The sequence below is a fragment of the Paroedura picta genome, chromosome 2 (genome assembly GCF_049243985.1).
Source record: "Paroedura picta isolate Pp20150507F chromosome 2, Ppicta_v3.0, whole genome shotgun sequence".
NCBI classification, from domain to species: domain Eukaryota; kingdom Metazoa; phylum Chordata; class Lepidosauria; order Squamata; family Gekkonidae; genus Paroedura; species Paroedura picta.
This window is the reverse complement of record NC_135370.1, coordinates 74,056,028-74,080,005: the sequence shown is the minus strand read 5'-3', so window position 1 is coordinate 74,080,005 and position 23,978 is coordinate 74,056,028. Positions and strand designations below refer to the sequence as shown.

The following is a 23,978-nucleotide window of genomic DNA, read 5'->3' as shown; positions in this document are numbered from 1 at the left end:
ATTAGCCAGTGGTAATATGAATACATTTTCCAATTATGTTATGCAAATGTGTAATGACCGTATCTGCCAGCAGTATATAGACTTAGTGGTTTAAACAAAATGCCAATGGCAGCTATTGGTTTATTTGCAAATGAAGCACCACATTGTGCACACACCAGCCCACCCCACATGCCCGGTGTCTTCTCTCTCTCTCTCTCTCTCTCTCTCTCTCTCCCCCTTGTGCATGCATATGCACACAAACACACAGATGGGCCCTCCAGGCCCTGCTTACCAATAGCAGAGTCCAGCCACTTGGGCTTGTTCCATTGCAGCGTGACAGCTCGGCCAGTGACATTAGCTATGGTGGGTGGCCCATCTGGGGGAGTGGGTACCACATCTGCAAAAGCCAGACAGAAAAGCAGAACATTAGTGGTGATCAAGCTGGGGCAAAAGCTCCCAGCATCCTCTTCACCAGCAGAATCTGAGGCTTGAATATTAGTGATGGCTTAAGTCATTCTGCTGAGTAGGTTTCTGGAGTTAATGGAACCAAAGGTAGTCATGTGCTCTCCAACTACTGAAAGAAATTAAGGTCAGCAAATTGTTTGGGGGTGGAGCCGGGAGTGGGAGAGATTTTGGGCAGGAAGGGACCTCAATGGAGTAAAATGCTAGGGAGCTCACCCCCCAAAGCAGCCATTTTCTTTAGGGGAACTGGTCTATATCACCTGGAGATGTGCTGTAATTTCAGGGCATCTCCAATTCCCACCTAGGGACTGGCATTCCAAGGTCCAGTTATAACTAGATGCAAAGGGAAATAATAAAGGGATATATCCCCTGTCCCTGTTCCCATGCATAGCTATAGGGTAGCAATGTACATCCTTCCATTCCCAAAAAATTAAAAGTTGGAGGCAACCTGTGAAGCTGATGGAAATAGGTTCAGGATGGATAAAATAAGTATTTTTTAACCCAATAACTATGTTGTATAGTTATGGCTATGATCAGAGACATCTATAAAAGTAGATTAGATTCATGGAGAACAGGTCCATCAATGGCTACTAGCCATGAGGACTAAAGGAAACCTCACTGTTCAAAGGCAGTAAATCGCTGTTATCTTCTAGCGCCTGTAAAAAGCAGGGAAAGGCCTTCGTTTCAGTGCTCCATTTGTTGGACTTCCAGGATTGGCCATTATATCAACCAGGATGCTGATGGATTACCGATGTGATCTTGTTGTTGTTGTTGTTGTTAGGTGCAAAGTCGTGTCCGACCCATTGTGACCCCATGGACAATGATCCTCCAGGCCTTCCTGTCCTCTACCATTCCCTGGAGTCCATTTAACTTCGCACCAACTGCTTCAGTGACTCCATCCAGCCACCTCATTCTCGGTCGTCACCTTCTGAGAAGGTGGATACCCAGGCAGAGCTTGCTGACACTAAATAGTTCTCCACTCTCACAAGTCCTTACCTGTGACATAGAGGTGTGCATAGCAGGTGGCCTTGCCCACTTTGTTGGCAATGACGCTTTTATAAACCCCAGCATGGACATGGCTGACAGAAATGAAGACCAAGCGGTGTATATCCTTGTCTACAAGGGACAGAGGAGGATGGGGAGTGGAAGGCAGGGAGGGAGGAACAGAGCATGGCGTTACAATCTAATCTTTGAGGAAAAGCCAACAGGAGCAGGCATGCTGCTAAGGGACTAATAATAGGTGCAGAAGGGGAATCTTACAGATGCTGTCATAAGATCATGCATTCTCACAGATGGCTGTGGGTGGGCATGACTGTTGGGCAGTGGTTCCAAGTTGCACTCCCACCTACAGACATCCCACCTTTCTCTTAGAAGCGACCTACCAGGAAGGTAGATGGAGAAGTTCCCACAATAGTTTTGGAGTGCCATCAAGGGGATCCCAGAGGAAAACAAATTTATGTGATCCTTTGGACACAACCCCCTGGCCAAGTTCTCCTGCTCATGCTTCACTGAAACACATGGGAACTGCACGAGAGCCCAGTTCATTTTCTCTTTAGTGGAACTTGCAGAGGAACATTTCTGGTGGAATGTTCCCAAATTAATTAATGAAAGGTGGTATCATTTGGATAGTACACTCCAAACTTCAAATTTTAGAGTGCCTTTTCTTAATTGGGCACTGTGTAAGAATGGCTGAGTAGGTGGCCCAAGCACCAGCTGGCGCATTCATCTGCCTCATGTGTGTGGGAAACCCAAAGATTGAAGCATACACTGCATCATTCTGCGGTCATCTGTGCTCTCAATGCGCCGGCCATTGTGGAACCAAGTGATGGAAGGGTAGGGTAGCCCAGCCACTTGGCACTCTAGAACAGCCTCCTTGGATTCTATGACGTCCAGGTCATGCAGTGGCCGCATGAAATCAGGCATGGTGAAACGCTCCACTTCACTCTCTCCCTGTTCTGGCTCCTCCGGAATAGATGGCATCTTCTCCAGCTTGGAGCTGCCAGGAGAAAGAGACAGAAGAAGGATCTAAATTGCAGCATGCAGCCCAACCACAGATCTGTCATGTTCACAGGGTTTCCCATTGAATCATAGAATCATAGAGTTGGAAGGGACCTCATGGGTCATCTAGTCCAACGCCCCTGCACTATGCAGGAAACACAATCCTATCGCTCAACCGCTGTAACCTGCTACCCCCCTTGAACCTTCACAGAATCAGCCTCTCCATAAGATAGCTATCCAGCCTCTGCTTTAAAATTTCCAAAGATGGAGGACCCACCCACTGCTTACATAAGGTGCTCAAAACCACAGATACAATAAGACACCCCTATCCTCTGGGCACAGGAAAACCCAATGCCCTAAGTAAACCATGATTGTGCTTCACAGGAAGCCATAAGCAAAGTTCTAACTAAAATACACAGTGGAAAAGGAAGAAAACAAATTTCCTGCCAATGCACCCCAGGATCAAAGAGGCAAAAGAATTTTGGAAGTCTTTCCATGGTTAAACATGGGAAATTAAACCTTTCCAATGGGACTATAAAAGCATGAAACAGACTTGGATTATAATTATAAAGTCATTGCAGGAAGACTATTCTAAGTCAGAGTCATTCCATAGGGGCACTGGGCTAGAGAGAGTATATCTCCAACACTTTGGAAGCAAGTTGAGTAACATAGAATACAGAACTCAGTCAGGCAAAGTCAGCCATGAAATACATTTTCCACAGCTTTGCAAAGAAACAGATTTAATAATCTATGACAGGAAACCTGTCACCCCTGAACTACAGCCTATTTAAGTAGAAGGGAGGTATCAGGAAGGAATTTTCTTCAAGGTCAGATCGACCCAGGGAGTCTGAAGGTTTTTTGCCTTCCCCTGGGGATAGAGCAGGGGTCACTCGGGGAGTGGGGGTTGGACTAGATTACTCTTGGGATCCCGTCCAGTGCTATCTTTCTGTGTTCCTATTCTGTAGCTACAGCTGCTGCTCCTGGTTGCATTAAATTTGGGAATATTGCTTAGAAGCCACAACACTGCAATCACTGTCCCTAAATACAACAAATAACAATATTTGTCTTTAATGAAAACTGTGTTGTTGTTCAATCAAACAATTGTCAGGATAATACGTTATGTTGTCCCGGACAGCCAAATAACTGTGTTTACACATCCGGGATATATGTAATTCTCTTTAATAAGTAATTAACTTCCCTGGTCTTTCTTTGATGTTACATGTAATCAGTTAAATTGGCCTTAATATGAAATGTCTTTGTTTTGTTTTGCTAATGGGCCTCATTTGAAATGTGCTAATTATAGTAGCTCATCACCAGACCATTTGTGTTCCAAAGAGCATTTCCAAAACTTGGATCTGGATGACTCAACAGAGTACCCAGAGGAAGCAGAGCTGGTTCCAAAAGGGGCGCAAGTTATGAACATGATGGTTCTCGAAGGCCCCTGTGGTACTGTGTGTGTGTCACTTACACAAGGCTCGTGAGTTGGGCAAGTAGCCAAGATGTAGTAGAGCCTGCATTGCAGGGAACAACCCACGGGTCCGAGGACAGTGAGAGCAGCAGCCGGGCCTGGTTCTCATGACTCCCGGATACAGGCGTGTCCTTCCCAACCGAATCGCTGTCTCTCACCCTCATGAAGAGGGAGGGAGGGAGGGGGAAACGGCCACTGCTTATTCACATGGGTCAGTAGACCGGCATGTTGGAAACACCTAAGGATGTCTGCTGCTTAAGGCAGAGTTGAGGAGAAAGAGGTAACTGGGAAAGAGGTTACTAAGGGCAACCCTCCCTCAAACATATTGATCTTCTAAAGCAAATAGTTTCAGGTGGTCCAGATCTTTAATAGACTTCAGAATATGCTATGCCAAAGGAAGTCATGAACTGAATTAGGAGGCCATAGATCCCCCGGCAAAGCCAAAGCAACTCTGCCCTGAAGAGACCCCATGTGCACATGACACATCCAGCAATATCTTGCCATTTGATGAGGCTTTTCAGCAATTGGCACAGTCAGCCCTCCCTCCCCCCTCCTTCCACTCACATCTGGGAGCTAGCCGCAGGACGTGGCTCCTCCACATACAGCTCTGCGGTGCACTCAGCCCGGCCGTGCTTGTTGTTGGCACTCACCCCGTATTGACCCTCATCCTCAGAGCTCACGTGTAGGAGGACCAATGAGTGCAGCCCCCCGTCTTGCTGCAAACGCACAGTCTCCCCCTCTTGCACAGGCTGGCCTGCATCAGACAGACAACAATAAGAGCCTGACGCAGAAGGAAAGCAAGCACAAAGGCATGTTGTGTGAAAGGGCCTGGAAGGGAGGTCTCTGGCCTTTGGGGAGGGAGAGAGGGGGGAGGGACCACCAGGAGAGGAAATGCCCATACCCACTGCCCACAACCCAGGAGGGAACAGTGGGCACCTGGGCTCTGTGCTGCCTTCTCTCTTTCGATTTCCAAGACTGGCTAGAGCAATAGCATGGTATCCATTGTCTTTACCAAATTACCCAAGCCTTTTGCACTTCCAAATTTCATTAGAAGAAAATCAGGGCAATTACCAAAGCGAGTCCAGACAACGGTTGGTGGGGGCTCCCCACTGATCTTGCAGTCAAACCGTGCAGTCCGTCCCTCCACCACAGCCGCCGTTTCCAGTTTGCGGGTGAAGAGGGGCTGGCGTGAAGGCCATACAGTCAGCTTGGCACTGCAGGTCAGCTCATCTGTAAGTCACAGTGAATGGTCTATACAAGGCTATGGACACTCTTCCCTCACCCCCCCCCACTCCCGTGGCATTGACACGAGGCTCAGGGGGGAAGTATCTGACGGTTGGTTACGTGAATCTGCCCTAGCTGCATGGTCACAATATGCCTCCCGGGCCCTAGGACCCCTAATTCTGCCCTTAACAGCAACTGGGCACACAGAACTGAAGCAGGCAAGGCCTTCTCATCACTATATCTCCATACCCGGAAAACAAAGTTCTGACAGGCTTATTTGTCTCCATGTAAGTTTTTCACTATCTCATCACACATTATGCACATGTTAGGCCTGAATCCCCACCCTGTTTCAGATAGAACACAGTCACACAATTGTTGAGGACTGTCTTCACTTCCTGTATGTGCAGTGCTTCATTGGGATCAGGAATGGGGTCATGTGGAGAAGGGGCTTTAGCCTATACCCGTGCACCATTTTCCCAGTCAGAAAAGAGTCCCAATCGGATGCTATGGGGCCTTCTGGGGAAGCAAGGTGTGTCCCAGGTTTCTCCAAAGACTGTTTCAGGTCAGGGAAATTGCATGAAGAGGGAGATTTAAGACTCTTCTCCCTCCATGGATACCATGGTCCAAAGATGAACTGGGCCTGAACACACAGAGACACAGGCTCCTGGAACTGACAACTCAGCCTGGTGGAAGCTGTGCCTGTGGTTAGAAGAGCCTTTTTGGGTATCCCACTTTTTACTAGCCAAAGGAGATTCAAAGCAGCTTACAATCAGCTTTCCTTCCCCTCTCCACAACTTCCCTGTAAAGGTGAACTTGAGAGAGCCCCGAGAGAACTGTTTCTGGCCCAAGGTCATCCAGCCAGCTGCATGTGGAAGAGGAGTGAGGAACTAAGCCCGGTTCCAGATTAGAGGCCGCCACTCTTAACTACTACACTGAGGTGTCTCAGCCATGAGGCTTGCTGGATGAAGCTGGGCCAGTCACTCCCATATAAGAGTGCTGTGAAGAAAAAACTGAAGAAAGAAGAATTGCTTGAAGGTTTTGAAAGAACCACAAGATAAAAACTAGATTTTAAAAAAATGTACACACCTGCTATGACTGCAGCAGCTGGCATTAGATTAGCTTCTTTCTCTCCACTCCCCATGTACCATATGGATACAATACTAAACTAGATAAATGAGTGGAATGAGCCTCTTGTGGCGCAGAGTGGTAAGGCAGCTGTCTGAAAGCTTTGCCCATGAGGCTGGGAGTTCGATCCCAGCAGCCGGCTCAAGGTTGACTCAGCCTTCCATCCTTCCGAGGTCGGTAAAATGAGTACCCAGCTTGCTGGGGGGTAAACGGTAATGACTGGGGAAGGCACTGGCAAACCACCCTGTATTGAGTCTGCCATGAAAACGCTGGAGGGCGTCACCCCAAGGGTCAGACATGACTCGGTGCTTGCACAGGGGATACCTTTACCTTTACCTTTAAATGAGTGGATGTCCCATCTTTAAAGCATAAGTAGCCATGGGGAGGACTATAGTAGGTTTTTTCTTCAGCTCAGTTCCCCCACTTTAAGTGGCTGCTTGTCCAAAGTGTACATCTCTATATGGGTACCTTTTGTATCATCTGCAACCGGATAGCAGTGCTGGGGCCAGAACTGAGGACAGAAAAGTGGCATGCAAGACTCCCCCCCCCCCCATTCTACGGCCTCAGTCTAGTTCCCAGCGATTGCCCTTGCCACTTTTAAAGACGTCAAATCATACCATTTGTCCTCACCACAGAGGGCTGTAGTGAGGATAACCAAGACTAGGGGGCTTTTCGCACCGGGATCTTTGTTGCAAATTGGTCACTGAACGAAAAATCGCCATTTAAAATAGTGGAATTCGTCGTTATGCATACCTGCCTTTGTAGTGGAATCCAGTTGCGTTTTGTAGCGTTTCCTGCAGCTTCCGGTCTCGGCAGAAAAGGAAGCGCTATTGCCAAGCTCGTCCCGCCCCTGGCCGTCAAGCAGCCAATGGGCAGCCGTTAGCATGCTCCCAAACAGCCCCTTTCCCTTTAAGAAAGGTTTTTTTTAAAAAAAAAACAGACCCATTGTAACGAATCTGTGTAGATTCGTTGCAACGGAGAGACCCATCCAGCTGCCTAATGTGAGCTGTCGTTTGATCGTTGCCACGCTGCCTCGAGTGATAAAAAAAAAATCCCCCCCCCCTCTCACGGGCCCGATTTTCGGCTGAATTAATGTGTAAAAAATAAAGGGACTTTATTTCAGCAAACGGGCTTTTATGTGGTTTGTGCTTAGTGACTAAAGGTGAAGGACTGAAGCCAGGGAAGCCTCTAAACAGAAAGAGGCTCGCTGGTGCGTTTATCCCCGCTCGCTCGGAGAAAAAAAAATGGCGATCGCTTCGCCGGAAGTTTGGAGGACAGGCTCAGGAGGAGGGACTTTGAAGAAACCGCAACAATGTAAACGCACAGGTCTTTATCGCTAGTGTTGCAGATTGTTTGCAAGAGTGTAGCGCTTTCCGGAGGGTGAATCCACTTTTTGGGATTCCCCTGAAAGCGCTACAACGAAGCGCTTTTTGCTGATCGGTTTCAGGAGTGTTGCAGATTGTCTACGACGTCGTGCATTATGGCAAATCAATAGCGTTTCCAATTAGCAACCATTGTGCGATTTTGAAGCCGTGCAAAAAGCCCCTAGGTATGTGAAGAGCAACAAACCGCAAAGCACTATACTAATGCTAAGTATTATTCGTGGAGACCACGGCTTGAAAGGGTATGTATATACAGAGCATACAGCAGGCAGGAGTACAGACCCAGTTCTATGGGAAATGACGCTTTTACAATCTATTTCCATCTAATTCTAAGCCGTAACCTCCTAGTATTTCTAATCATCCAGGAAGATGTATTTAACAGCTCCCTTGCACAGGGGCCCAGTCCTTGCCCTCTCGGAGCCCATCTATTTTCTGCCTCCTAATTGATTTACTGCCTAGGACAAGGAGATCATTTCCTGGGCAGAAAAGGAAAGGAAGCTGATGTCATCCAGATCAGACCAGAGCCATGCAGAATGAGAAGGGAAGCAGGGCAAGTAATTTTCCAAATACTTTTGCTGGAAAAAATGAAGCTACGTCAAGAGCAGCCAGAGGTGGGGGTCCAAAATAAAAGTGTTATGTGGAAGCTGTCATTTTTATTTCCCAAGACAAGCTGGTGCACTTGGAAGCAAAAATGATTCATTTCATACTCACAATAGCTTCTTATCAAAAATCTAAACTTTGGACAATACAATGAATGCTATATTTCATGTCTATTGTCTCTTCCCTCCCACCTTATGTCTTCCCAGATTACCTAATTTCTCTTCCTCACTACTTTTTCTTGTTTGTCTGTCTCTATAATGGAAACAAAGTATTGTTTGGTGTCAAGAGATACAGAATCAAGGTGAACTTTCTTAGCCCACCCGTAATGTGTACTGGGGTATTCTGGCACCAACTTTCAAAGGGACTTGCCAGTTGAGAGTCAGAACAGGGGTCAGGTGAAATGTCAGTAGAGAGATCTCCATCATCTTCCCACAGCCAGCTGTTCCGCTGCTAGCCCCATCAGCCCCCTCACCTAAGCTTGCAAAAGCTTTTATTTGCACCTAACCCTCTGCTCTTATTCATGCATTATCCCCCTGTATTCTATGGCAAACACAGAGCTGCATTTTTACAATTAAATGGATAAATAGCCTGCATTCACCAGCTATGGTGTTTTAAGCCAGATGCCACTCCTGCTGCCCCATTGGGACAAAAGAGGTGGTTGCCAGTGGTGAAACTGAGAAGAAGAAAGAAGAAGAAGACAAGTGAAGATACTATGTCCATAAGTACTCAACACACACTGAAATTCTTTGGTATTCCATTTGAAATTCTATGGTAGCCAGTCACAGATTCCAAAAGTGTCTGAGGATTCTCCACTGAGATGTCTGAAGAATCTGAAATAGGACTGGGATTGGGAACAAATCCGACTGAACACCATGGGATTTCCTTTTGAGGGGACCTGCATCAATTGTCTATTGAGGTTACAATTCTGATGCCTTGCTAAACATGGGTGGTATGGAGTGGAGGGACTAGTTGTCTTTGGTGTGTTTGACATAGTATGACAATGAAATACTGGGTGAAATAATATATGCCCTGAACTGGATGATCCAGACTAGCCTGATCTTGTTAGACCTTGGAAGCAAATTATGATTGCAATGCATAGCCTTGTTTTAGGCAAACCGCCCTGAGCGTTTCGGGAGGAGGAGGGTATAGAAATACAATAAATAAATTAGTAGGTAGCTCTGCTTAGTATTTGGATGGAAGCCCTCCAAGGAAAAGCAGGTTCATGACATGGGGGCAAGGAGTGGCCATCTGCCTCTGAACATTTCTTGCCTTGAAAGCCCTACAGGGTCACCAGAAGTCTGCTGTGCCTTGGCAGCACTTTCCACCCCCACCACAACATTTGGGTTCAAGGCAGGGTATACAATTTGCTCTATGCTTTGACAAATGCAGCACTAATTCTTTGCATTGAACTGTGTGCCCACGTGACTTGGTGAACCTGTGGGTGGGCACTTTGTTCACTTTTGGGACGCTGATTTCGTGAGCATGCAGGTGCATGGGCATCCAGCTGTGTGCGACCCAACCTCCCCCCATGGACCTGTACTTTTTCACATGCCAAGGGGTACTGAGCTACATGGAGATTATTCTTGGATGTGTGAGCCTACGTTATCAGAGTTACTGTACTAAATATGCTTATTAGTTTATTCCCTCCATGTGGGTTCATAAAACAACTCACAGGTCATTGATGAAATCTCAGGGTGGATGGATAATAATGGGTACCAGGGGCTTAGCTGTATTGCGTTTGCTCCTGTAAAATCCTCCAGGTACAGCGTTTCAGGTCTTCTCCCATTGAAGCAGTGGCTCTCACATTTTGAAATGAGACCTATTTCTGAACATACTGCAGATTTTGGTACCCAGTTCTAAACTATCGGTACTTTTCATGATATACTTGCTAAGGAATTCCAGGCTACTTCCTGTCTCTCCAACATAAAATGCAAGATTGTCACAGCTGTTAACATAAAATGATTTTTGATTTTTGATGAGCAACACGAAAACTCTTAGACCCACCTATGTCACAAGGGGCCTGTTGTGAGAAGGGAAAGGCAACTGTAAGCTGCTTTGGAACTTCTTTAGGTAGAGAGAAGCAGGGTATAATAACTTCCTCCCCCCCCCTTTTTGTGGTACAACTGGCTCTATTCCATGGCTATTCTATGTATTATTAAGAAGCAAACCAAATTTGCTATCAAGCTTCCTGTCTCAGCTCCCTATTCTTCCCTCTGACCTCATGACCCACACGTGAGAGACCCATTTTGGGTTCCTGACCCAGTTTTAGAACCATCACTTGAGAGCCATTAATTCATCTTGACTGATGAACAGGTATTTCTAAGTCCTATCCAACGGATTTAATTTTTTTCTCATGCACAGAATTTCACTCACATCTTGCACACTCATGGCTTCATTCCCCACAGTGTTTGTGTGCCCTTCTTAACTGTGCATCATGGAGAAGCCCCAGTCACAGAAATACAGGATGGGAGAAAACCGCTCTGACTAATGTGAGCTGCTAAAGGCACAGACCATCCTGCAAGGTCATGCTGTGGCTACTCTAGTCTCTGCCTTCCCTTGCATGCACTACCTGCAGTGGTTACCTTCATCTCTCATTTTGCATCTGATTTGCCAGGTTTTTGCATTGTTCCAATAACCTTTCAAGCCTGCTTGACCTGAGGCAACAGCAGCTCAAAGGATTTACGTTTGTGATGAGGGCACACGTATTTCTGTGATGCAGTGCGAAGGATGTTACTGTATGTAACTGCATGGACGTGTTCTAGGTGACAGGAAAGCATTCATCGTGAACGGAAAGATTCCAGATTATTTGAGTGAGTCTTGCTAGATTCCAGAGCCTATGGCAACAGGCTATTCATACTGTCTGCTTCCTACCTTATTACAAAGATTTACGAAGAGTCACAAACTAACCAGGGAAAAGGTTAGGCCTAATCTTCTATACCGTGGAACTCCAGTATGCAGTACTGGTTGCCAGACAGTTGAAGTGGTTCCTCCAGATTTCTGCTTTGAGCAGAATGAAGGCACTAATCCAAAATGTAAGTTACCTTGACTCTGAATTGTGAATCTTTAATAGCAGTTGGATATGTAAGAATTAGCAGATGAAGTCTGGCACGGAGATAAAACATTGTCACCTGTTAATATGTGCACATCACACTAGTGCTAAATGGACAGCTGCAGTGACTGCTTGCAAACTTGGTAACCCTTGTTCCAAACAGTACAGACTTCTTCCACTGGGCTATTTTGGTCTCTGTCAGGGCAGCACATACTCCTCCCTTACCTTTGGCTGTGCTTAGCTTGCACGTGTAGACACCACTATCATCCTCATGCACAGAGGTAAGCAGCAGCTTGCACTTGCGCCCGTCGAAATGCATCTTGCACTGGAGCAAGGCAGGCTGGAGCAGGCGCCCCCGCCACAACCAGTCCACGTCCACATCTGGTGGGCCGGAGACCAGGCACTCGAAGATAGCAGCATCCCCAGCCCCCACCACCACGTCCTGCAGGGGGGCCAGCACGGCCAGGGACTGGGTCTCAGGGTGCACTGGGGATGAGGAGGAAAGGAGGAGGAAACAGAAGAAGAGAGAAGAGAGAGAGAGAAAAAAGAAAGAAAGATGCATCTCTGACCAATGGAACAAAACAAGAACAGGATGTAGGGCATAGGTAGGGAACACATGCAGAGGGCACTGGTGGCTAAATCAGGTTGCCATGCTGGTCAGTATCGTGCTGACTGCTGATGACAGCGAGGATGAAGGCTGAAGGGATGTCTATTCTGCAGTGGGATGGCCACAATGGAGATGGAAACATAGGACCTTGGAACCCTCCCTGGGTCAGTCGGAGGCTCAGCTAGCCCACTTCCAGCAAGAGATGTGTAGCTCTCTGGCAAAACTGATGTCACCTCCATCAGAACAGACCTTGGAGGTTAGAAAAGGCAGGGGATAGGAAGCAGATGTAACTAGCAGTTCCTGTTTATGCTACATCTCAAATGCCCAAAGTCATATAATAGGCTAAACAGGGCAAAAAAAAAAAAGAGTTGTAAAATTCATCCTTTAGTTCTAGAATCAACACCAGGATGCAAGATTATAGAACAAATAACACATTACACAAGACATCCATGAGTGGCTCTCCTAGCATTTTTTAAAGTCTAAAGGAGGTCAGCTTGTACCCAAACAACAGCACTGAGGGAGTTTTTTTATACCTCCCCCATTTCTCTGACAGAAATCCCTCTTCTTCAATTGCTGTTAGCTGTCAAGGGGAGAGAGCTGCAATATGCCTTCACAGTGGGGATATCTTAATTTCCCATCAGTATTTTTCCTCCAGCCAAAAGGAATCTAGCCAGTAGAATAACAGAATCATAGAGTTGGAAGGGATCTCCAGAGTCATCTAGTCCAATAGTCCAACTTTCTGCAGAATAACTTGTAAACCCCACACATTTCAAACTTAGCTAATTAGGGCCACTCATAACAAATACTTCTATGTGCACTCTTCCCTTCAGATCTCAAGAAAATATTCAAGTTGTTTTTCCTATCCTGCAAGAGCAGAGGATGGAAAGAACAGCTGCCGAAGGGAGCTACAAGTGAAATAGTGCCCCCACCCCTAGCTGGCCAATCAATAACCACGGCAACAGGAAACGAGTGACATGGGAAAGGAAGGCAGCCGTATTTGGAAGCAAATTAAACTTGAATGAAAAAAATGATGGGTGGTGGGGAACACAAGAGCAGGATATGGAGTGGAGAGGGCCATGGGAAAGGGGGAGACAGATCTGTGCTAGGAACAAACCACACAGCACTTTTACCAAACAAACAGACTTTATTTCATCTACAAAATAGGGATTTGCTGTTGCCCAGCTCCTACAAGACCCTCCTGGGGGGCACAATGCTGGCAGGAGGCTGCATTCCTGGCCTTTTCCATTAGAAGTGCTGCACAGTCCAGTAGGCCCAAGTCTCGTGGGCTCCCTGTGTTTCCCTGAGCCACCCTCTCTCCCATCCAGCACGAGGGCAAAGGTCCCTTCGCAGTCAGTGGTGCTGTGTTCTTCTGCTCAGAGAGCCTTCTTGACCTGACCTGTTGCTTCTGAAACTACCTCAACTGAGTGTGGGGCCATAGTGAATAGGAGCCTGGAGAGAGGGTGGCAGAGTTAGCGCTCTCCCCTAGGCCCCTAGAAACAGGGGTGTGCAGATGGGGCAGGGAGACATGGACACACGGAGAAAACAGAGAGCACCACACACTGGCAACAGTTCAGGCCAGACAGAAAGGGATGCTGGCACATGGATGGCACACTGTGGGCACCTGGAGGTGGAATGCCTTCTAACAGAGGCACGGTGCACCACACAGCAATGATATGCCCTACAGCAGCCCCCCTGGAGACCCTTCTCAGTAGAGGCTGCCTACCCAAGCTTTAAGGAGATGCCACAAATGGGTTTGTCTCGCACAGTTAAAGGGAGCCCACAGCTCTCGTCCCGCCCACGGCATCCCCTCCCGCCCCCGCTGGAATCAGGCCCTGCGGGTCCAGCTGAGTCTCGGTGCTGGCCGTCCAGTGGGTGGGGGGGCAGGAGCCAAGCCTTGCCAGCCCGGTTGTTTCAGTCGCGCTGGAAGCAGAGGCAACTGCCCAGGGTGCCTGGCTAGAGTGGCCCAGGGGCCTGCAGCACCTTAGCTCACTCTCCCTGTACAGACAAAAACACAGTCAGCAAGCAAAGGGTTAGTGTAGCTTGGTGGACATAGAAGCAGAGCACAGACAAATGCACACATGCCCAGACTACACAAAGGGGGTGCGCAGCAACAACACATGGGGGTAGCTATTGCCTAGCACACACACACACACACACACACACACACACACACTTTGCCCCTTGCTCTAAGGCCAACCAACTCCAGACTAATACCAGACAGAGTCCATCAAAGGATATGTCAAGCACCTCTCCGAATCTAAGGGTCCAGCCAGATGGCATGGTGAGTTCTGGGTCTGGAGGTCCCAGCTTTTATTGTACAGAATGATCAGACACATAGGAGCTTAGTTTGGATCAGGATCATGCTGCAAGGTAAGCCTTCTTACATTGCTTTCCCAGTGTTAAAAGACCTCAGTGAACCACTGTTTGTTCCTGCATCAGTACTCATGCATTTCCCCAGTGGGGCAAACACTGACTTCCGAGAGCCATCTGTGATCAGCAAAATGTTGTGAGGGAACGGCTTAATACCCCTCATGCCATGGTCCTGATGGACGTCTGCCTTCCCATCCCCATGCACTTGACAGCTCCCAGCATATCAAGGGGGGAGGGCTTATCTGGCTCTCATCAGGGTTGGCCTTAAATAAGCACTTGGCAGAACTCAGAGGTCACTGACAGCACCTCCCATTAAGCTCCTGAAGGACAGCTATGATTATCTCTCTTTCCCCCTCAGAGGAAACAGTATTATTCATTTCATTATTATTTAGAAGTGTTATATTTTGCTTTCTTGTCTATAAAACACACTGGAGGGGGGCTTCAATACACAGAAAATACAATATTACCCAAGAACATCAGTCAACAGCACAGAAATTAAAAGAAACAATAATACTCACAGACAAAAGAAATCCTATCTAAAGGTCTTCCAGAAGATTTTTTTAAAGAGTTTTTTTAAGAAATTGAAATCTTCTAAAAAGTAGACAGGAGGCCTTTAATCCGCAGCTTAGGGGTACCTGCCTAGAGGCCTTCCCTGCCAACAAACTAACCACAGGCCCTCCTAGTCAGCACAAGGAGGCGACACGTGTGCCTGGCCAGACAGAAAGGGCTTGTAACTAAATGGCAACAAGCAGTTGTGTTTCTGGAAAGGACCATCCAGATCTGAGGTGAGCCACTGCCACATACTTCCAGTCACCGATGTGATGGTGTGTACAGATCAGGCTTTTCCTACTCAGCTCTCACTCACAGGCCCTAGCAACATATTTTGGGATTATACAGTTGCCACCAACCAGGGGTGGGCAAACTGTGGCCTTCCAGATGTCCATGGACTACAATTCCCATGAGCCCCTGCCAGCATTCGCAGCCCCCCTCCCCACCCACCACATGACATGGAGCATATGCGTTTACTCTCTTGCCTGAGGATGGTCATGGTGCTTGGCAAAAGGGGTGGGGAGACACTGTGAGGCATCGAGTTCCTCTTGGGAATGAGCTACAAGTATGGACCCACGTCACTGGGATCAATGTCCTGGGCAGCACTGAACAGAATTGCAACTGGGGAAAGGGTCATGGTTGCACTTGTGCAGGGATCAGAACCCATGGTAGCCATATGCACCCACACTGGGGATCCCTATAAACTCTCTGGGCCTTTTCGCACGGGGATCTTTGTTGCAAATTGTTTGCGGAATGAAAAATCGCCATTTAAAATAGTGGAATTCGTCGTTATGCATACCTGCCTTTGTAGTGGAATCAGTTGCGTTTTTTAGCGTTTCCCACAGGCTTCCGGTCTCGGCCGAAATCGCTAGAAAGGAAGCGCTATTGCCAAGCTTGTCCCGCCCCTGGCCATCAAGCAGCCAATGGGCAGCCGTTAGCATGCTCCCAAACAGCCCCTTTCCCTTTAAGAAAGGTTTAAAAAAAAAAACAGACCCATAGCAACGAATCTGTGTAGATTCGTTGCAACGGAGAGACCCATCCAGCTGCCTAATGTGAGCTGTCGTTTGATTGTATGATCGTTGGCACGCTGCCTCGAGTGATAAAAAAAAAATCCCCCCCCCCTCACGGGCCCGATTTTCGGCTGAATTAATGTGTAAAAAATAAAGGGACTTTATTTCAGCAAACGGGCTTTTATGTGGTTTGTGCTTAGTGACTAAAGGTGAAGGACTGAAGCCAGGGAAGCCTCTAAACAGAAAGAGGCTCGCTGGTGCGTTTATCCTCGCTCGCTCGGAGAAAAAAAAATGGCGATCGCTTCGCCGGAAGTTTGGAGGACAGGCTCAGGAGGAGGGACTTTGAAGAACCAGCAACAATGGTAACGCACAGGTCTTTAGCGCTATTGTTGCAGATTGGTTGCAGGAGTGTATCGCTATCCGGAGGGTGAATCCACTTTTCTGGATTCCCCTGAAAGCGCTACAACGAAGCGCTTTTTGCGGGTCGGTTTCAGGATTGTTGCAGATTGTCTACGACGTCGTGGGTTATGGCAAATTAGTAGCGTTTCCAATTAGCAACCATTGTGCTATTTTGAAGCCGTGCGAAATGGCCCTCTCTTTTACACAGATGCTTTCCTCCAAATCCTCCATCTCATGGCTGCCAGGTCTTCCACTATGGGGAGAAACCTCCCAGCAGCAGCCCCCAATTCCCACCAGTGTTGGGTAAGGCAAGGGGGTGGCAGGAATTATGCCAAAAACGGCCATTATTCTGATGGCACCTTCCCATGCCCCTGACTCCTCACCTCCTTCTGGGTCCCCACTGGCAGCCCTACCACAGCTGCTGCTCTTGTGCTAACCTAGACCCGAACTGTTGAAAGCTCACGGCAGGTGATTCTCAGTTGCAAAGCAGCCTTTGGTGGACCTTGGCCTGGTCAGGAGGAAAAGGCAGTAGTGGCAACACCCAGAAAGACTCTTCATAAGGAGATGTCAGCAAACAAAGTCTGCTAGCTAAGCCCTATAATTTATTTCTTTCCCTTGTTTTTTATAAGACCGTTAAAAGCAGCCTCAGATGTTGAGGATGTGAGCAAGCAGCAGTGGGAGGTTTTCCTCCAGCTGTCTGCCTGCCATGCTCCTGGTAGCTGCTTTTCTACCTTCAGAGAGATCCTTTCCTCCCCCAAGGGCAGAGACCATTTTAATGGGCAGGCAGCTGGAGGGAATGGCGTTAGTAGGCTCTCTTTCCTGCTTTTCTGTCACTCCCAATCTCAGCATCCAAGACTGTTTTTCAGCAAACATATTAACAATCAAGAGAAGAGACACTAAACTGGGTGTCCCATCTAGCTTCACCCTCATTCCCAGTGGAATCTCTGCTCCGTAAGACAGACCGAGGGATCTGTCAGATAGTTCTCAGCACCTCAGCCAACCTCTCCTTCCCAGCATAATCCAGGGGGACTGTGCCAAGTGATGGTCTAGGGCAGTGGTCCCCAACCTTTATTAGGCCCGCACGGGCCACGCCCACGCTCCAGGCCGCGCCCGCGAGCCGCGCCCGCACATCAGGCCGCGCCCGGCCGCGCCCGCGAGCCACGCCCACGGATCGGGCCGCGCGGGTGCGGCCTGCACGGGCACAGCCCGGCCCTGATTCCCTCTTTCCGCCCTCCCGCAGTAAGTAGCTTCCCGGGCCGCAAGCTTGCGGCCTGGGAAGTTTTTTACTGCGGGGGGGGGGGGGGCGGGGAGAGGGAGCTGCGGCCCGGCGCCATGGCCTTTGCGGCCCGGCGCCGGGCCACGGCCCGCAGGTTGGGGACCACTGGTCTAGGGCATTTTGATGCCTGAGGCAGAAAAGGCAAATAGAATAACAGATCTGCTACCTGAGGTGGACTACTTCCCCCTGGATACCAGGAAGGCTCCATACCAACTAAAATGGTACAAACAGAGACAGAACTGCAAACACAGAACTCCTGGTACCAATCTTGCACTATCCCAAACTTACAAGGAGCTTTTAGGCTGGCCACTGTCCCTCAACCTGAGCCCTTAAACGCAAGATGGGGCTCATGTAAATGTGGCCAAGATAATGAATAAGTGTGTTTTGAATATTCAAAATATTATATAGCTAAGCACTCTTGATCCTTCTAGCCTGCAAGTTCATCATCTCCTCTGCCCCTGAATGGAGCTTTAGCCAAAGTGACTCACAGAGGTTCCTTTGCTCATCCCCCTCAAGAAGCTGAGATCCAGATGGAGCCCTGAGCTAAGTCCCATAATTCAGTTCCTACGGCTGATCATGGAGAAGAGGCATAGAACTGCCCAGGCAAAGTGCTGCCATGTGTTCCAGAGGCAGAAAGCAGGATAACAATACACACAGGGAGAAGAAGCCATGGAAATGCAAGCAACTAATGTGCAAAAGGACAACAATTTGGAAAAGGGGAAGATGAGGGCAAAAAGGAAGCATGCACTCATGGGGAACTGATGGGAGGCAAGTGAGAAAGGAAGAAGTAAGCATGCGAGCATGATAGTCTGAGATCCCACAGTGGGCAAGCAATAACCCCCATGCTGTATCATAAACAAAGGTACCTTGCACATCAAGCTTGGCCTCACACTGCTTGGTGCCATACTCATTGATGGCCTTGCAGGCATAGTAGCCAGCATCAGGGCACTCCACCATTCGGATATGTAGGCAAAAAGAGCCACCCTCCTCCTCCACAGCAGAAATGCGCCGCCCAAACTTGATCGGGTGTCGGTTTTTCAGCCTAGAGGACAAAAGAGAAGGACCAAGAGGTTGTAGATCTTGTACCCTCATCTCCACTCAATATCCTATTTTTCTTATGCCCTTCTACTGCAGGCTGTCTCTTCTCACCTTCCTATTTCCATATCAGCCTGCTGAAGAAACAACACATTCCATCTGTATGGCTGGTCCTTCCCTTGGCCCCCCGCAGAGCCTGTTGCTGCTGCATAAGCATCCAATTCTACAATACATTCAAGGTATTCTTGCACACAATACTGAAGAGCCCAGTTCTCCACACTGCAACTCTTCCCTGTCCCATCTGAACTAGCCCATCTCTGATCTTATAAAACATCTTCCACAGCAGTCTTTCTCAATCTTTTTACCACTGAGAAACCCCTGAAACATTTTTCAGGTTTCGAGAAACCACAGAAGTGGTGTGATGGGGCAGGATATGGTTGAGAAGCATAGCTTCATGAAACCCTGGTTGAGAAAGCCTGCTCTAGAGGATAAAGGCCCGGAGATCTTCCATTGCACAGCATACCTATAACTAACCATTTCCTATTTGAATCTGGTGCCTGCTAGAAGGGAAATGTCAATGATGCAAATCAGCCCATACATTTTACTAGTGAGCAATTTTACTATATTCCTGGTCTATACACAAATACAAAAACCCTTAATGGCATATAAAGACAGTGTCTAAATAGAAATAATTAGTATTAACTACATAATCCAGGATAAAACAAATTAATTAAGTAAAATAAGTAATAAGCAATAAATATGGTCACTGTCAACTATGGCAACCTGAAAGCAAAACAGAACCAACTGTCCTCCCTATTTACAGATGCTTCTCTGCCCAATTATTTGATGCTGATTTTAGTTACCAGGGCCAACTGGGTTGATGGCTAGTTACAAGCCTGGAAAAGAACTCTAAATCCCAACCCTGTCAGGACGATGTGGCTATTCTTGAAGGCATGCCCGCCCCCAGAACCTACTCACCAGTGCACAATGGGCTTGGGCTCCCCCTGCACCTGAATGCGCAAGGCCACATCTTGTCCCTCCTGTACTGTCTGGTCACTCAGTGCCACCTGCAGGAGAAAGCATCAGGATCATGCCAATAGATGAAGAGAGCTGGAATCAGGATTTATATAGGACAGGCTGCCAGTGGAGCAGATTCCATTAGGGCAGCACAAACAGCTTTACCAGAGCAAAGGAAGTGGCCTTATAATAAATCCACAAATTAGTCTGTCAAGGTCACAGTATTCTTGACTGGCAGCAACTGCCCACGATCTCAAGAATGTTCTTGAACATCATCTAATTCCAGATCCTTTAACAGGGGATGTTGAAGACTGAGTTTAGGCCCTTCTTCATGTAAAGCAGATCTTATTATAAACATCTTATTCAGAAGTTTGGAAGCCGTAGCTGGATGGCTTGAGTAGAGTCACTTGAAAGGCAGCCCCTCCAAAACAGGGGTCCTATGGCTGGGAAGGAAGGGACCAGATCTGGAAAGGTGCCTTCTGAATCTGACCAGGGTGCAACTTAAGATCTTACCTGTGGCCAGGGATTTGGGGGTGATCTTGGATACTTCCTTATCAATGGAGTAACCCAGCAGGAATTTTTCAACCTATGCTACTAGCACCCTATCTGTCTTATGAGCACCTAGACATGGTGATCCATGCAACGGTCACCTCTGGGCTTGACTTCTATAACTCACTCTATATGGGCCTTCCCTTATCCTTGACCTAGAAATTGCAACTGGTGCAGAATGCAGCTGCTAGGGTCCTCACAGGAACATCTTGGAGGCCCCACATCCAGCCTGTGCAGAGGCAGCTGGTTACCAGTTGTGTTTTGGATCAAGTTCAAGGTTCTAGTACTGACCATTAAAGGCCATCTGTGGTGAGGGACCACCTATTGTCTTATGCCCCCAGCAGGGCGCTTCATTTTGAAGGTGCAAAACTATTGGTGATTCCCAGTCTGGCCTCGACAATGGCCAGGGCTTTCTTGGTTCTGGCACCGACCTGGTGGAATGAGCTAGCATTCAAAGGAGGGCTAGCATTGTGAATACTGATTCAGTAATTCCAAAACTGTATGCATCCCCACATTACCCCCTCTAGTTTAACTGTGCCCCTCACCTCAAAGGATGGTGCAGCCTTGAAGTTGATGCCCACATGTGCAGGGGATGGACCAATCTCAGAACGGGGTTGGACTCTCATGACACGGTGATGCCGAGGAGTGCCAGCCTCAGGGAACTCCTCCAAGGGGCTCAGATACTCTTCATCCGATGTGACGGGACTGCTGAGTTCATGGGGAGGTGCCAGTCGACTGTGAGTCTCTGGGGGAGCTAGACAGACAGGAGAAGGGAGTGATGAGGAGTTTTATATGCACAGAGCACAGTCAGGGCTCTAACCCCTGGAGGAAAGGATACCAGTAGAATATCCACTTAACAGGGGATGTTTCCACCTAGGTCATTTGTACTCCAATTTTTACTACCTAAAAGGAATCTCAAAGTGGTTTACAATCACCTACTCACCCTCTCCCCACAACAGACGCTATCACCGGCCCGAGGTCAGCCAGCTGGCTACATGTGGAAGAGTGAGAAATCAAACCCAGTTCTCCACATTACAAGACACCCCTCTTAACCACTACACCAAGCTGGCTTTAAACGATTGCATGATATATTGAAATATTGATATATAGAAATATATTGCTACCTAGGTTAGTGCACTATTTTCTGACAAAGCTTCTATTTATTCTATTGTGGGGGGGGGGGTTAAGAGGACATGGAGAAGAGAGGTACTCCAAATAATGACAAAAGACCACTGGAATATTCTGGTACCTTGCAAAAGGCTAAATGAAAAAAAAATGACCAGAAGTCCTAAGGGTGATAAAAAGCCATTTAATTAAAGATGACTGGCTATTTACAGAGCAATTAAAAGACATATACAAAGAATCAAACTTTAACCCCTGTCTCCTTTGAATATCCTCATGGCCGTAGACAGGCACTGGGATAGGCTGAAATTCTTCAAAACTCCCTGTAATTGACTATCAAAGGTTAAGTTTTAACCAAGTCTGAATACCTTGTGAGGAGGATTCAAACAGGATTCTGCAGGTGAGAGGGCCAGTTAAGAGTGGTTGTTAAGAACAGCTGAGACTGAAGTGAGAGCAGTGAAAGAGAGGAGAGTTGAGTGAGAGGATCAAGGAGACTGCTCAATTAAGGAAGTGGGACACAGGACAGCCCTTTCCTGAGGGAATGGCTCCTTGTAGAAGGGGGTCATCCCTATCAAGTGGTTAAGAAGGCAAATTGGAACTTGTGTGAATGTTCCTGCCTTCACAAAGGCAGAGAAGCTTATGCTTGTTGGTTTAAACAACCAACAACCTCCCCTGAGCCTTCGGGGAGGGTGGTATAGAAATCTAAAATAAATAAATAAATAAATAAACAAACAGTAACTGTCAAGAGATCTCACTCCACAGTTTTAAAGATTTCTCTTTCCTTGATTGTAACAAGCTGTTATTTATACAAAGTTATCTCATTCCTGTTACCTGTTCATCTTTTAAGTACTAAACCTGATACCTACCTGATCATTTTCCCTCAAAAGTGAAATAAAGCAGTTTATTAGTTTTGAATTACCATCAGCCTCTTGTCTGCCAACCTCAGACAAAGACAAAAGAAGGATTTTAGTTGGTCCTTCAGTGTCCTAGGCTGGGTCAGCATATATTTAAACAAATGGGTGGGATAGACAGCAAAGAAAATGGGCTGCTCAGCCAAAAAATACATTAAAAGGAAGTGGAGAACTATTATGCTCTCCAACCAGAATATCTAGCGACTAAGAGCTAATTCACTTTTGAAGGTTCTGCTGGACTGGAATCTAGCTGTTCACATTTTAAATTTAGGAACATTATGGAATGTTTTGTCCCATAAGTCAGTTCCATGCTCAGTCCCATAACTCAGTCCCATAACTCAGTTCCACTCAGGGACACAAGACCACTGGCAACTCTTCTCACATGATCTCTCTCATTTCATAGAAACATAGAGTTGGAAGGGACCTCCTGGGTCATCTAGTCCAACCCCCTGCATCATGCAGGACACCCACAACCCTATTGCTGACACTGTAACCTGCCACCCCCTTGAATCTTCATAGAATCAACCTCTCTGTCAAATGGCTATCCAGCCTCTGTTTAAAAATTTCTACAAACCCACCACCTCCCGAGGAAGCCTGTTCCACTGAGAAACCACTCTGTCAGGAACTTCTTCCCGATGTTTAGATGGAATTTCTTTTGAATTAATTTCATCCCATTGGATTTGGCCCGTTCCTCCAGGGCAAGAGAGCACAATTCTGCTCCATCCTCTATATGGCTGTCTTTTAAATACTTGAAGATGGCTATCAGATCCCCTCTCAGTCGTCTCCTCTCCAGGCTAAACAGACCAAGCTCCCCCAACCTTTCTTCATATGTCTTGGTCTCCAAACCCCTCACCATCTTTGTTGCCCTCCTCTGGACAGGCTCCAGTTTGTCTAAATCCCTCTTCAACTGTGGTACCCAAAACTGAACACAATACTCCAAGTGAGGCCGAGCCAGAGCAGAGTAAAGTGGTACCATCACCTCCCATAAACTGGACACGATACTGCGTTTGATACAGCCCAAAACCCATTTGCCTTTTTAGCCACTGAGTCACATTGCTGACTCATGTTCAATATATGGTCTACTAAGACTCCTAGATCCTTTATGCAGATACTACTGCCAAGACAAGTCTCCCCCATTTTATATTGATGTATGTGGTTTTTCATACCAAAATGCAGAACTTTACATTTGTCCCTATTGAATTTCATTTTATTCCGTTTAGACCAGTTCTCGAGCCTATCAAGATCATCCTGTATTCTGATTCTGTCTTCGGTTGTGTTTGCTACCCCTCCCAGTTTAGTAACATCTGCAAATTTAATAAGCATCCTCTCTAATCCCTCATCCAAATCATTTATAAATATATTGAACAACACAGAATGATGAACCATTAACCATTAACAAGTACCCTTTGGGTATAATCAGTCAACCAGTTATCAATCCACCTGACATAATTAGTATCCATACCACATTTTACCACCTTGTCAACAAGAATATCATGTGGAACCTTATCAAAACCTTTACTAAAATCCAGATAAACTATGTCCACAGCATTCCCCTGATCCAACAAGGTAGTCCTTTCTCGAAAAAAGAGATAAGGTTGGTCTGACATGACTTGTTCTTGTGAAACCCGTACTGAGTCGTAGAAATCACAGCTCTCTGTTCTAGCTGCTCAAGGACATTTGAATGTTATTGGTTCAGCATGCAATGTAAGGAGGGGAAGCAATGTTGCCCCTGTAACAAAGATTGGACCTAAAGTTGCATGGTTAGTGGCAATGGTTAGACTGATAAGCTTCATTTCCCACTGTCCCTTACAATGGATGCCAATTCCCAGGTTCCTATCCTCAGTTA

At 47.2% G+C, this 23,978-nt stretch overlaps 1 protein-coding gene across 7 annotated transcripts in view; it reads right to left on the bottom strand.

Annotated features, from left to right (window-relative positions):
• The window catches only part of SPEG (striated muscle enriched protein kinase), a 132,620-nt gene that overhangs the window by 36,176 nt on the left and 72,466 nt on the right, over window positions 1-23,978 (bottom strand). For all 7 annotated transcript variants that reach the window (XM_077320803.1, XM_077320804.1, XM_077320808.1 and 4 more), the window contains 9 exons: window positions 20,645-20,853; window positions 19,512-19,600; window positions 18,365-18,540; window positions 11,513-11,773; window positions 4,979-5,137; window positions 4,472-4,661; window positions 2,208-2,437; window positions 1,438-1,557; window positions 272-376 (listed from right to left, as the gene is read on the bottom strand). In XM_077320803.1, the coding sequence (XP_077176918.1) occupies window positions 272-376; window positions 1,438-1,557; window positions 2,208-2,437; window positions 4,472-4,661; window positions 4,979-5,137; window positions 11,513-11,773; window positions 18,365-18,540; window positions 19,512-19,600; window positions 20,645-20,853 (1,539 nt within the window). The remainder of the gene's footprint in view (window positions 1-271; window positions 377-1,437; window positions 1,558-2,207; window positions 2,438-4,471; window positions 4,662-4,978; window positions 5,138-11,512; window positions 11,774-18,364; window positions 18,541-19,511; window positions 19,601-20,644; window positions 20,854-23,978) is intronic.